Genomic DNA, 13,566 nt, shown 5'->3' on the forward strand with positions numbered 1-13,566 from the left:
TATCTAACTGACACTTGAGATCTTGAGTTCTTGGCACTTGAATATTTGCTAGCTAAGGTCCACTTTTTATGACTATATCCCCGAGAAGACATCCAGTTACTTAACGTGTGTTTCGTTTTGGCTCCCATTTTTACCCCACATACTGGCGGATCGACTTAGCTAGTAAACTGTTGATAAATTCCTAAACCTAGAACCTTGAGTTTTTACCTTGTGTGAACTTTGATAGTAACGACTTGGAAGAGATTAAGGTAATCATGGGGGAAATGTCTATGTATTTTGGATTTTTCTTCGTTATTTCTCTATATATTCCTCACATTGCTTTCAAGATAAAAAAAAAAAAAAAAAAAAAAACTTAGGTTCATTTACTCTTAACGTGGAGGCAGAGTGGACAGAGCACCCCATCAAAAACAGTAATAGAAAGAAAGTGAAAAAAAAAATATGGAGGGGGGATTGAGTGCTTGTAGTTTGGATGAAGAATTGAATGAAGCATCGATGAATAACCAAGAATCAAGAATATTCGATACATTTTCTTCATGGTTAGATTTAGATGATTCCAGCATTATTCCTCAAGAGCCTCAACAACTTCAAGATGTTGAAATGCTTGATGAAAACCTTTTCCAATTTGCAAATACCACTACTACTAGTACAAACATGGATTACGAGCATCCTTATTCAGAATGCAATATTCTTCCTAATTCACCTGAGTTAGATTTTCCGTTTTTACTCGATATTCATGATTTTGATAATGACATTATTTCTCCACCTGAAGGTCACTATCATCACCCTGTTCTTCCTTGTCAGGACGAATTTATCCTTGATCAACCGGTTGATAATGAAGCAGAATGTGAAAAAGATCCTAATGTGATGGCAGAGAGTAGTCCTGAAAGTACTGGTGTTGATCTAACTGATAGTAACAAAATAGTCACAATTTCTCCGTCAGCATCAATTTCTGATGTTCCTGAACAACCGCGGCCGAAGAAGCAAAAAACCAACAATATCAAAAAGCGGACTAAATTATCAACCAAGCGACCAAAACGTTCCACTACCACTACTGCTGCTACTACTAGTAATATAGCAGAAGATGCCAACGGGGAAGAAGAAATAGATGATGAACCCAAAAGAGGAACACTAAGTTGTAAAAATTTAGTTTCAGAAAGGAATAGAAGGGAAAGGATTAGTCAACAACTACTTGCTTTACGTGGCCTTGTTCCTAATATCACAAAGGTAAAGTAATTTGTATCACAACAAAATCACCCCCAATAATCAATGTATTTTCTGGATGAATTTATTCAGTTAACTTGATACATGCATGGTCTTGTTAAGATCTGGGAGATTAAATAATTTTATTCTAATGGCATGGTATATTGTTACAGATTGATAGACGATCAGTATTAGTAGACGCACTATCTTACTTAAGGAATATGCAAGAAGAAACAGCGAAGATACAAAAGGATCTTAAAGAACAACAATTACTTCAACAACGTCAACCTAGATTAATGAACGATGACATTATGGAGGAAGATGAAGAAGAAGATGAAGATGATGAGCATGATCTTGATCCCGATACTCGTCCAAGAGCTAACACTCCGGGCATTGCATCTAAACCCAAACCACGGATAATCGAGGTACATATTGTATTTATTTATTGGAAAATGCTACAGTATATCTTATTTATTTATTTATGCATGGGTGTTTATTATGTATCAAAAATGAAAAGATATTTTTGCAAGGATTTGGAAAATCCTATACCTTTCGTTTTCGGTTACTGTCATTTCATAAGATTTCTATCTGATGCGGTTAACGTTTACAATATCGATCATTCTTAGTTTTCCTGATTTCCTTCGTCGTTTTACAAAATTTAATCTCGGTTATTTTGCATAGTAATTTTTTGTTATCATCACAATGGTAGAATTGAAATCATATAAGGATATAACCCAATAAAGACGAACAATACGACTGATGATATCGGTAGGAAAAAATCGGCCGTTTCGTATGTGGTTAACGAGTACCCACTCTATTTCAATTGATTATCTCTATTTCAATATTCATGCAGATTGACATAGAGAAAATGGACGAGAAAAGATTCATAGTGAAGGTAACATGCAAAACTGTAAACGGAGGCGACATTTTTCTACTGAGAGAGAGTCGTAATCCAGTAACTAAGACTACATTGTGAGGTTGCTCTGTCTTTCTGGCATTTCCTTCTGACCTACTTTACTTTCCATCATGGATGGTTAGGTCCATCACGGTTACCCTCTAAAAGGAACAAGTTCTCTCCTGAATTTCAAGGATCTCAATGTCTTTTTCTCTAATGTCTCAATAGGTTGTTATCTCTAGCATTCCAATTTCTATCTTTTCGGTGAGAAACAGTATGTAAACTTAGCTAACCGGGTACTATGTGACGCTAGAAGTTTCAAAGATGCGATTAAAATGTTTCTCCCATACCCCCAAACTTAAATCTAACATTGTCCTCAATGTTCTAAAGATAAAATTAAAAGCATGAACAAGGAGAAACTGTTACCACTTGAAGCAAAAGAGATAAGGAAAGATATTACCGTGTCGCAAGAATATTGGGTTACCTCCCAAGAAGTGCTAAGTTTAAAGTTTTCAGCCAGACGTAGGAAAGTTTTAGTCAACTCGAACCGTATAACAGTAGATGGAATAATTGTGGGTATTTAAAACCAAAAAGAGCTGACAAAATAAAACTGCAGTGAACCAACGAAATGAACAACACTAGCATGCCCTTACCTAGTTTCCTGATAACTATCGCTAATTGTGGTTCAGGTTCAGGTTCTATGAAAGGGTCTAAATAGAATATTTTCATTGGCTGCGTTTCTTCATAGGTTGGATCCAAATTATTAGGTCCTAGAGTCTGGAAAAACTCAAATAAGAACTTAGAATAACAAAATAATAATAACCTAAATAACTGAGGATCCTCTAAGTCAATCAGGTTTGAATTACATAATTGACCACAGTGAGAGTAGTGGTCATTCTTAAGCAAATGTGTCGATTCTAATTTCCTAAGGCATTTAGGTTTAGTCTCACAACCTAATATTTGGCACATTTGAAATCTATATGTTCCCACATTTGGAAGAAAACTATTTGGTGGGAAAACAAAGTCAATCTGGGGATCATAGCCTGGGCAAACCAGAGGATGGGTTTCTAACGACTGAACTTCTTCCTGGACATCATTAGGTTTGGGAAAACGAGTATGAAGGTAATCTTGTAAAATTGTAGAGGCAGAGATATCAAGTCCTAAGTGAAGGGACTTTCTGAGAGTTAAAGCACATGGAGAATGATAATCGCCCCCAAACTTAGAGTTTTCTGTGTCTCTAGAAAGACTAGTCACAACTTCCCTAATTTCTACGTCATCAGATTCCTAGAAATGGTCAATTGATTCTTCTAAGTCAGGTTCATACTCACTCATCTCTACGGGTCTATCTTCTTCTTCTAAGACTATTGTTTCTAAGTCGCTAGACTCTAAAACAGTATTTTCGAAATGAACCCGTTCCTCTAAACCACTATCGGCTTCGTAATCAAAAGGAAAAACTACATCGTCTAAAACGGTGGTATCCCTAATCAAATCCTCGTCCTTTTGAATAGGTGAATAATCATAAAAATTATTTGGATTTGAACTAGAAATAATATAATCATTATACAGCTCAATTGGATTACTAGACTCCTGATCACTATGCCTACAAATTTCGGATTCTTCATTACTACTATCCTCATCATCATAGTATGAAAATGATTGAACCTTATCTAAATAAGTAGTGTTACCAATTCTAACCTCGGCATATTGATTATGCAAATAACTATCCTCATTTTCAAGGGTACTATCGGAAACACTATATTGGAAATTAAGACTATCTTGAGCAGTTCTGTTCTGGGCCTCTAATAAAAGCTTTTGAATCGACTCACATGACTTCCTTATGGTATCGTGTATACAAGGTTCACTCATGGGTGCATTTTGTTTATTCATTTCTAACACAAACCTATTTGTATTCTCAGTTAATTGTTTGAGAGACTCTTCTAGAGGAAGAACAGGTTCAGAAGGATCATAATAGGGACTAGTTTTCAATAGTTTGATTGTACCCTCTAGAGACGAAGAACTAGTACTATAATCTTCTTGCTCGTAATACTGATGCATGTGTGGATAGTAATTGGGCTCACCATGGTATGACCCATATCCTTCCAAAGGATGGCGTTCCCAACCACTATTCCCAACATGGTCATAAAAAGGATGATGTCCATATTCAAATTCAGGTCGATACTCATTGTATTGGCTTGTATCATACCAGTTCGACATTCTTAATTGCAAGGGAATTCTACACAACCACAAACAAGGCCGACTCGACTCCACCAAAACAAACCTAAAGATTTCTAGCAAACAAAAAGCATGATGGCTCCACTTAGATTGTTTCTAGACCAGCTTCTATCTTTCGAAAGGGAATTCGTTGCAATTTGAGCAAACCCCTCTGGAATCAATCCGAGTCAAAGTAAGTTGAATTGAGGCGAGGGAAGCTCAGTGGATCTTTGATACCCAAGGCCTCACCGCTATCACAAGGCGGCGCAGTCACGCATTCAACTCACAGAAACCATCATGAACTTTGGAGTGTGCTTAAAGAGAAACCAATATTTTTCGAATGAGTTTCCTATTAAGCTCGTTACCCTATCGGTCTCGTTCTATTCCAAATTTTAAGCTTGGGTTCGCGTTAGGTTTCGTTTTCCTAAGGCGGGCAAGAAGGGAGCGGTGATGAAATCCAAACCCTTATCCTTTATTGGCCAGGCCTTGCCCTTTACTAGGAATTTAAAAACAGTCCAAATTCATCCTCAATCAATGAATCACCTTAAGGAATACAGTAACTCGCTTACAGGAGATTCACGAGTGTTTCGATGGACTTACCTCCCGTACCAGACGGGGGATGAACCGTTGAAGTCGACTCGGGCCACGACTCCTATGTCATGTACGAACCCGAGGGGCCGAGACGATATAGTAATCGTCGTCCTTCCCTGCACACAGTTTATATAATTTTTTTTTATTTTTTTTTTAATAATACCCTTCCGTAGGGTTAAAAAAATAAAGTCCAATTGTTTAAAGTCCAATGTCCAAAATAAATAAATAAAAGAAATTAAAATTACAGTTTTCCTCACACACTCTAAAAAAATTAAAAATTAAAAATTAAATCCTAAAATTGTCCTTTTTTCTTCTCTTTTCGCTTTTCGCTTTAAGCTTTTTCCTCTCCAAGTCCTTAGTGCTCCACTTCGAACCTGTAAATCAAAGAAAAAAAAGACAAAGTAAAAAGGAACAAATAATAAAAAAAAAACCTAAATAAATAAATAAAAATAAATCTATATACAAGTCCCCGGCAGCGGCGCCATTTTGATATAGTTTTGAAAGTGGTAGTAAAAGTTCGTTGCTCGGACTTGTAAGGATTTAAAAATAAAAATATATACAAAAAATATTAACACTGGTGCGAGAAACTGGGGCTTAGGATTCGGCCAAATTCATTTCTTAAATGGTTCAGAAATTAATTCTAGGCAATTATAATTCAAAACAAAATGCATATTAACTCTATTCTTTGTCAAAGTAGATTTTATAAAATATTACTTGTATTTCTTAAGCATGGCATATCAAAAATCCCTAGGACTAAGCATAAAGCATCAAATGAAATCACAAATAATTAATTAAAATCTTAATTCAATTAAAATTGGTGCAAAAAGTAAATAAAGAATTAAATAAAATACCACATGGATGAATTAAGGCTTCCTCCGTCGCCCCAGTGTTGGGGTTTAGCTCCTCATATTAATCATAATCTCAAAATACATGTATAAAGCTCAAAAGTTGATTAAAGGGAGTAAAACAATTGAGCAGAAAAATTGCAACAGAAATAACTGTTGCAAAGGCGATGTTCAACAGTTACAAGAAGAACGATACAAATGTTATGTTGTTGCAAGACCCAAACTACGACCCACTACCCTGCGTCGTAAACACTGTTGGAGAACGACTGTCTATGCAAGTCCGTCAGGATGGTTAGGTCCATCCGTGATGGACCTAACCATTGGAATGCTAGAGATAACAACCTATTGAGACATTAGAGAAAAAGACATTGAGATCCTTGAAATTCAGGAGAGAACTTGTTCCTTTTAGAGGGTAACCGTGATGGACCTAACCATCCATGATAAATAAGGGATTCGTTTCTCGGACTTGTAAAGATTTAAAAATAAAAATATATACACAATATTTGTCACAATGGGCGAGAGGTACTGGGACTAGGATTCTGCCAATTTCATTTCTTAAGGTTCAAATAATAATTCTTTTATCAATAATAGCTCGAAAAATATATTAAATATATCGACTCTAATTTATTGCCAAGATTGATTCTCAAAATATTAGGTGTAAATGTTAAGCATGGGACATCAAATCATCTAAGCTAAGCATGACCCATCAAATCAAAACACAACTAATTAATTTAAATCATAATTTCAATTAAAATTAATGCAAAAGTCATGAAAAGAATTAAATATAATTACCCAAGTATGAAATAAGGCTTCCTCCATTGCCCCAGTGTTGGGATTTAGCTTCTCATATTAATCATAATCTCAAAATACATGTATGTTGCTCAAAAGTTGATTAAAATGATAAAAATGAGTAAAACAGTGAATGTACGACCCACAGAAGGCGTCACAAAAGAACGATAAGAAACAGGTGCTGCTGATATTTAGACTGTGCTGCGACCCACGGATGTGCGTCTTAGACTCTGGTGATAAACGACTGTCCACGCTAGTCCGTTCTTCGTGTTCTTGGTGTTCTTCATCAGCAGCAGCAGCAGCAACGGAGTTTCATCAACTCTTGATTTCTGCTTCTCTGGACCTCCTCTAGACCTCAAACTCTCGACAGCCCCTCTACTCGACCCAAAGAACCTTTATATACTCACATGCATCATCAAATCCCTCGCAATAACTCGTGAAAATCCTTCTTTACTCGGAATATTTTTTTTCTTATTTCGGAGAATAATTTCCAAAAATAACTTCTCCACGCTCCAAATCTCTTCCAACACGCTCCAAATCATGTTGTAATCACCCAGAGTGTTGCTGGAGCCATCAAACTCGATCGAAACACGTCCATAACTCTCCAAAACTCGTGTTTTTCTCCTCTCTGTACGTGTGTCTCTTTTTTGAGTTCGTGGCTTCCCTAGACAATTCTAGCCAAATTCGATCGGACCCGACACCCAAAATATCTTCCTTAGGCTTAATCACATCTTCCTGCCAAGTTTCAGCCATTGAATCGACCCATAACCCCTTCATTTTGACGATCGAAATTCTGCCAGAACTGTTTAGAAATTTCCCGCCTTTTTCCAAAATTTGAATTATGAGAAGAAAAGTGTCCTCCCCCTAATTCTGTACGGGTGTCCCTTTAGCAATTGGGGTGGAAATAGTAATTTTGGGGTGGAAATAGTAATTTTTCTGGGTTCCTCCGGTACATTTCTGGGACGCTTCCGGTGCATTTCTGAGGTGCCTCCGGTACATTATCCTGGGGTGTAAAACACTACTTTTCGAGCTCATTTCGTCGCAAAGGCTTATTTCTCTAAAAACATCTACAAAAACACAAAATAACACAATAAGTACTTAATCGAGTCTAACAATACAGAATATTGAGAATAAAATAGACACATAAATGCGTCTATCACAGCTGCTGCATACCAGATAATCCCAGTTAATGCAGTCCAGTTGATCGCAACTGATGCAGTCCAGATGCGCAGTTCGAGATTTGCTGAAGTTATTACCTTCTGAAACCACAAAAACTACACCTCTACAAAGTCTAATGAAACTGTTGTAGGATGTTCGATCCGCAGCATGTTAAAATCCAAAGTTCGAAGAATTTTCTTCATAGAAAATGCTAGAAAATGCAGCGTCCACATATTCGTGTTGAAGCATGTCAAAATCACTACTGTCATGTTTGCAGGATTATCTAGTTGCCTACATCTCTAAGCGCTTGCAAACCCTAGAGAAGATCTCCAGAAAATCATCAAAAAAGTTTCCTGAAAAGGTCCACAAAGGCATATTGAATAACCGTTACAGAAAACTGTTGCAGAAAAATTCGTGAGAAACAGTAACAGTCATAGAAAATTGTTGCTGAAAGTTCAAGTAGAAATTCGTTGTAAGAAGCTTTGAAAGAAAAGAAAACAGTTCCGAAAATCTGTCACCAAAAGATCCGAAAGAAAAGACCACAGTTCTAGAAAAGTGTTGCGGAAAGTTTCAAAAAAAAAAAAAAGGAAAAGGTCGGCCGCCAACCCCGGCGACAAAAGACGTTCACCCTTGTTAGGCCAAGCTATGGAGCCAAGCCGAAGTCGAGCCGTCGATTTGAACCGAGTCGAGCCAAGTTGAGTCGTTCGAAGCCGATGTGTTGCTCACCCACGTTAGAGGTTGATTTCATCCACTTCATACTTCTCTCACCCAGGTCAAGGTATTCTTCACCCTATTTAGGTTCGACACAGCAGACCAAACCGACCCTTTATCTGGTTCAACCTAACCGATATGGTCCAGCCAATACAGTCAGCTAGTCACCGACCAAGCCACGTCAGCATAAACCACGTGCCACGTCAGCACCCATTTGGCAACGCCATCGCAGCGATCACGTCTTGTACGTCAGCAAGGCACATCAGCAGGGACTGTACACGTCATTACTAGGCCAGCAATAAAAACCACCTTGCGTGCCTCGTCGGCAATAAAAACCACATCAGCATGACGTCAGCAATACTGCTCACCCACATTAGTGGTTTATTTCACATGTGTCTGTTTTCTTTCACCCACGTCTAAGATTGTTCACCCTCGTCAGGTTACACTTTACCGGTTCCGACAATGGCCGGTGGAAAAGGCCGGCAGCCAACACCAGCGGCCAAGTACGGCGGACTTCTACGACGACCAAGGACCGACGGCCAATGCCGGCAGCCAGAACCCGCGACTTCCTTTTCCGTCCGGCTATAGTTGGTCTTGATCCTGTGTTTCGCGACATAACCTACTTCAATAGTCCCTGGATATTTTCGCCCTACTGCTTTGTACTTATGGATATTTACACCCTAGGCGAGTCAACTCTGCCCAGTCAACTCACCAGTTGGGACAACTCAACCTGGTTGGATGTTTCAGCCCCGTTTTCTTGGACGAGATGATATTTCTACCCCACTTCATGGGCATATCCAACTACATCAATTCTTGGGCTTGGTCAACGATCTTGTTTCTTTGATATATCCTTCATATGACGTCCGAATTGGATGATTTTTGGCACGTTGCGATCGTATTTCAATTTCCAACATCATGGAGGGAGAAATATTATTCTTGAATTTGGTATGGTGACATCGAAAAAGGACGCATTTAATCACCAAATGCATCTACTATGAAAGCCTCAAAGTTTGTCAACGTTGATGTGTAGTTTTGTATCCTCGACATGCATGTGTGCAAATTTATCAAGTGCTTATTCAATTCTTAGACCTCAACCTTCTCATGTTCTATGTTGCTCATAACTGCTACAGTCCAGTTGATCTAACTGTTGTAGTTCAGTTTCTCAGCAACAGCTGCAGTCCAGTTGATCGAACTGCTGCACTCCTTTTTCGCATAACTGCCACAGTCCAGTTGATCGCAACTGCTGCAGCTCAGTTTACTCATAATTGTTACATTCCAGATGATTGCAGCTATTGTAGTCTAACTCTACGGCAACCATCTGCAATCCAGTTTTGATTCAACTGGTGCACTCAACTACTACATAAAAGTCCAGTTGCTATGACAATCCATGATGGGAACTATAAGACGTCATCACCAAACCGAGACACTAAGCCAACTGCATCAGACATAGCTGCTACTACAGATCAAATGAGTTCGAGCAATCTTCTTCAGCGTTACGTCGTCATGAAGCTACCCCAATTCACCAGAATAGTATCAGCATGATGCCACCTCTCACTCATATCATGACGTAATATCTCACGTTTTCATAGCAGATCAGTTTACTGTTCAGTCCAGTTTTTATCTACAATAATGGTTCGTGCTCACTTGTTATCATTCGATCTTCCAATCACAATAACTTCACCTGGGGGCGTCTTGACTATGATTTATATTATCAACGGAGGCAAACTGCATTACGCTTCAACAATAGTAATTCGCTCAGGGGGGCGTCTTGATTATGATTTCCGCAAACAGCAAGGGAAGGTTGCCATTAACTTCAACAACAATATCCAAACTTGGGGGTGAATACTGTTATTTACCAAGAGAAACAGAACTGCTTAACCCCTCACCAAGTTGGAGGTTAAGAGGGGGCGATGTTTGTACCATGAGTAAAAATGCCACATAATTGGTCAAATTGCTACTTGAATCACCTTTTGTCCTTCATCCAAACTTGCTACCATCCTACCGACTGAAGTAGTTACCAGCTAATCTAGTGATCCATGAAGTCAACACCCGGTCAATGGCCAAAGTCAACCTTCGGTCAGTGGTCAAAGTCAGCCGTCGTTCAACTATCGAAGCCAAATTTCCAGTCGTGCTCTCAGCCAGTCCTCGGTCATGTTCCCAGGACATGTCCCCGGCGATGCTCCCCGACCATGCTCCCCGGAAAGGCTCTCCGGCCATACTCCCTGAGTCCCCCGGTGATACTCTCCGTCCATGTCCCCCTTCCAAGTACGTCGTTCATGTTTCCCACCCTTGTGCACAGGCAAAGTCCTCCATCCATATTGCCAGCAGTGTTGCCACCCAGTTTCCATCCAGATCGCCAGAAGTGCTGCCAACTAGTTTTCAGCCTTGTTGCTAGTCGTGTTGTCAGCTAGTCTCCATCCATGTCACCAACCATCCAGTCTCCAACCATGTCTCCAGTCAATCCAGTCTGCCAGCGGGTCATACCATTCAAAGCTTGACAGTCCCAGTCAAACAGCAGAAAGGAGGCATGCAGAATTAATACAGGGAGGCATGCAGGGAAGATTAATTCCATGAGCCATGAAGGGAAGACTAATGCCAGGAGGCATGCAGGGCAGATTAATTCCACGAGGCATGCAAGGCAGATTAATACAATTTATGCCAGGAGGCATGCAGGGAAAGTTATGACCATTTATGCTTACCTCGTGATTAGGGTAAGAGATAATTCGCCACTGTATAAATAAGGGGAATTATAACCCTAAATGGGGGGCTAGGCTAGCTAAGACAGAAAAATCATTTGTAATTCTGACATCAATAAAACATCACTCCCCAAGGAGATTCATCCGTGGACGTATGCAAAATTTGTCGAACCACGTTAAATTCGTGTGTCTGTCATTCTTGATTATTTCCTGTTATTAACCCTGTTTTCATCAACAACGCCAGTTTAATCGTGTTTTGTTCCTGGAAATATTTATGGGTACAAACACATATGATGGAGTCTGATTGGACAGGTGAAATGGTGTAATCTCGCAAAGGTGGATATTTTTAGAGTATGTGGCGTGATAAACCACATATGTATATAGTTAGGGATAGTCTCACATGGAAGAAAGAGGAGTACATGTGAAGCTTAATAAGCTTGGGCATCTCCTTACGTAGCACTGATGCGTTTTAGATTAAAACCGAACACCTCTTATCCGAAGGTGGTCAAATAGCGACAATATCGGTGCTATGTGGTCAGGAACATAGTAGGTTCCTATGATCCATAAAGATCCTAACATCGTTTACTAAAATAAGGAAGATGCAGAAAGGTAATACCATTTCAAAGGATTAATAAGATATCTTTGTAAACTAAAAAACATATCAAATATTGTTCTTCTTTTTGGGAAAAAATATGTAAAAATTAATTCCGATATAATTTCATGGCTGGCTTGAGACATCATTAACCGAAATAAGGAAGATGGAAAAAGGTAATACTATTTCAAATGATCGATAAGATATCTTTGTAAACTAAAAAACATATCAAATAATGTTTTGTTGGGGAAAAAATATGTAAAAATTAATTCCGATATAATTTTATGGCTGGCTTGAGACATCGTTCACAGAAATAAGGAAGATGCAGAAAGGTAATACCATTTCAAAGAATCGATAAGTTATCTTTGAAAACTAAAAAACATATAAAATAATATTTTTTTGGGAGGAAAAAATATATAAAAATTAATACCGATATAATTTCATGGCTAGCTTAAGGATACAACTCGAGAAACAAGAGGCATAGTATGGGAGAATGTCAAGGCAGAAAATGCTAAAAAGTATTTTTGGAGTGAAGAATAAAAATATCTATCGTGTTTTTATTTACTTTTGTAATGATAAGAAGGGTAAACTTGATGTTAATAAATATTATAAAAAATATTCATATGTCGGAAAATGCATAACTAAATAAAAATTATGCCCGTGCCTAAGCCCTATTTTTTGTTTATATAGTATGGAATAATAATGGTATTATCCGGGATCACTCCAACCATTTGATATGATTTTATTCTTTTTTGATAAGAGATGCTCCAAGAAAGAAGTACTTTTCTCGTAATCTTGTATACTCAGATGAATCCGGATGCCCTAAATCTCTTAGATTAAGAATAGATTCAAAGCGATACCGTGTTGAATGATTGATGTTTTTGAATCGAGAATAGCAAGCCACGATCCAGTCATAAAGATTTGAATAAATCGATCGTAAAGCAAAGAAACAATCGCCCAAATGGCGAAGAAAAATCGCACCAAATGGCGAAAAAATATGCCAAAAGACATCAAAACAATAGAAAACATGTTTTATTTAATCAACTATTGACTAAAACCTAAAAAAGAAAAGAAATCTTGCTCACATCTGGTCCAAAAGGACCATCTGAGGAAGAGGTTGATGGAGGCTAGGGTTTTTTCTACTTCTTTGGAGAGAGAAAATGCAGGACCTTAGACAACATGGATTTCACCCCCTCACACACCAAAAAGATTAAAGACCATCCACTAGGATTTGGCTACTCTGATGATGAAGGACAGGAGAATCACAGATATAATGACTACATCCAGAATACTAGCAACCTTGAGGGCACCAATCCTTTCAGGGGAGATGCAACTCTACTTGATATACTTTATGCCCCAAATTCTCTCTTAATTGGCATGATTTACACATATTTATCAATCACAACATCTGTTATAGTCTTGTCACTTTAGATTTTATATGCATGGGATATATCCTAGAATCTCCTATTTCTGGTAAATTTTTACAGTCATGACATGGAACTGTCAAGGAAATGGCAAAGCTAACACTAGTAGATACCTTAATGACATGTTCAACAAAATAAATCCTGACAGTTTTTTCCTAGATGAAATTAATTAAACAGAAATCCCAGAACTTTATGTTAGAGCATAGCTCGGTTGAACCCACCAAGCGTTGGCATGTCATGTTTGGTTGTCATATTTTAGTGAATCAAAACTCATGTTAAGAGTCGCTTGATTATGTACTAGAGTGAATTTCGTATAGGTTAGCTTGAAAGTATTAGGATATGAGACACTACAAGTATTGGGAAGACTTGAAGATGTGAAGAAGCAAGGAACTACAACGACAACAATCATCCTTCTACTTGAGGTTAGTGATATTTGACTTGAACTGTTTCATTC

The 13,566-nt window shown here is 38.2% G+C and overlaps 1 protein-coding gene across 1 annotated transcript; it reads left to right on the plus strand.

Moving 5' to 3' along the window:
• The first annotated feature begins 438 nt into the window (after nucleotides 1-438).
• LOC113351341 lies at nucleotides 439-9,735 on the plus strand. The gene is made up of 4 exons (XM_026595344.1): nucleotides 439-1,224; nucleotides 1,374-1,625; nucleotides 2,054-2,147; nucleotides 9,488-9,735. Exons 1-4 carry the CDS (start codon nucleotides 439-441, stop codon nucleotides 9,733-9,735), a joined length of 1,380 nt encoding a protein of 459 aa, XP_026451129.1.
• The last annotated feature ends 3,831 nt before the right edge of the window (nucleotides 9,736-13,566 follow it).

Source organism: Papaver somniferum, chromosome 2 (genome assembly GCF_003573695.1).
Source record: "Papaver somniferum cultivar HN1 chromosome 2, ASM357369v1, whole genome shotgun sequence".
Lineage (NCBI taxonomy): Eukaryota > Viridiplantae > Streptophyta > Magnoliopsida > Ranunculales > Papaveraceae > Papaver > Papaver somniferum.

Excerpts from the sequence above, each read along its gene's own strand:
- LOC113351341 (XM_026595344.1), top strand. The coding sequence starts at position 439 with ATGGAGGGGGGATTGAGTGCTTGTAGTTTGGATGAAGAATTGAATGAA. Across the intron at positions 1,626-2,053 it reads CCAAACCACGGATAATCGAG|ATTGACATAGAGAAAATGGA; the intron begins GTACATATTGTA and ends ATATTCATGCAG. Across the intron at positions 2,148-9,487 it reads TTTTCTACTGAGAGAGAGTC|ACCTCAACCTTCTCATGTTC; the intron begins GTAATCCAGTAA and ends TTCAATTCTTAG.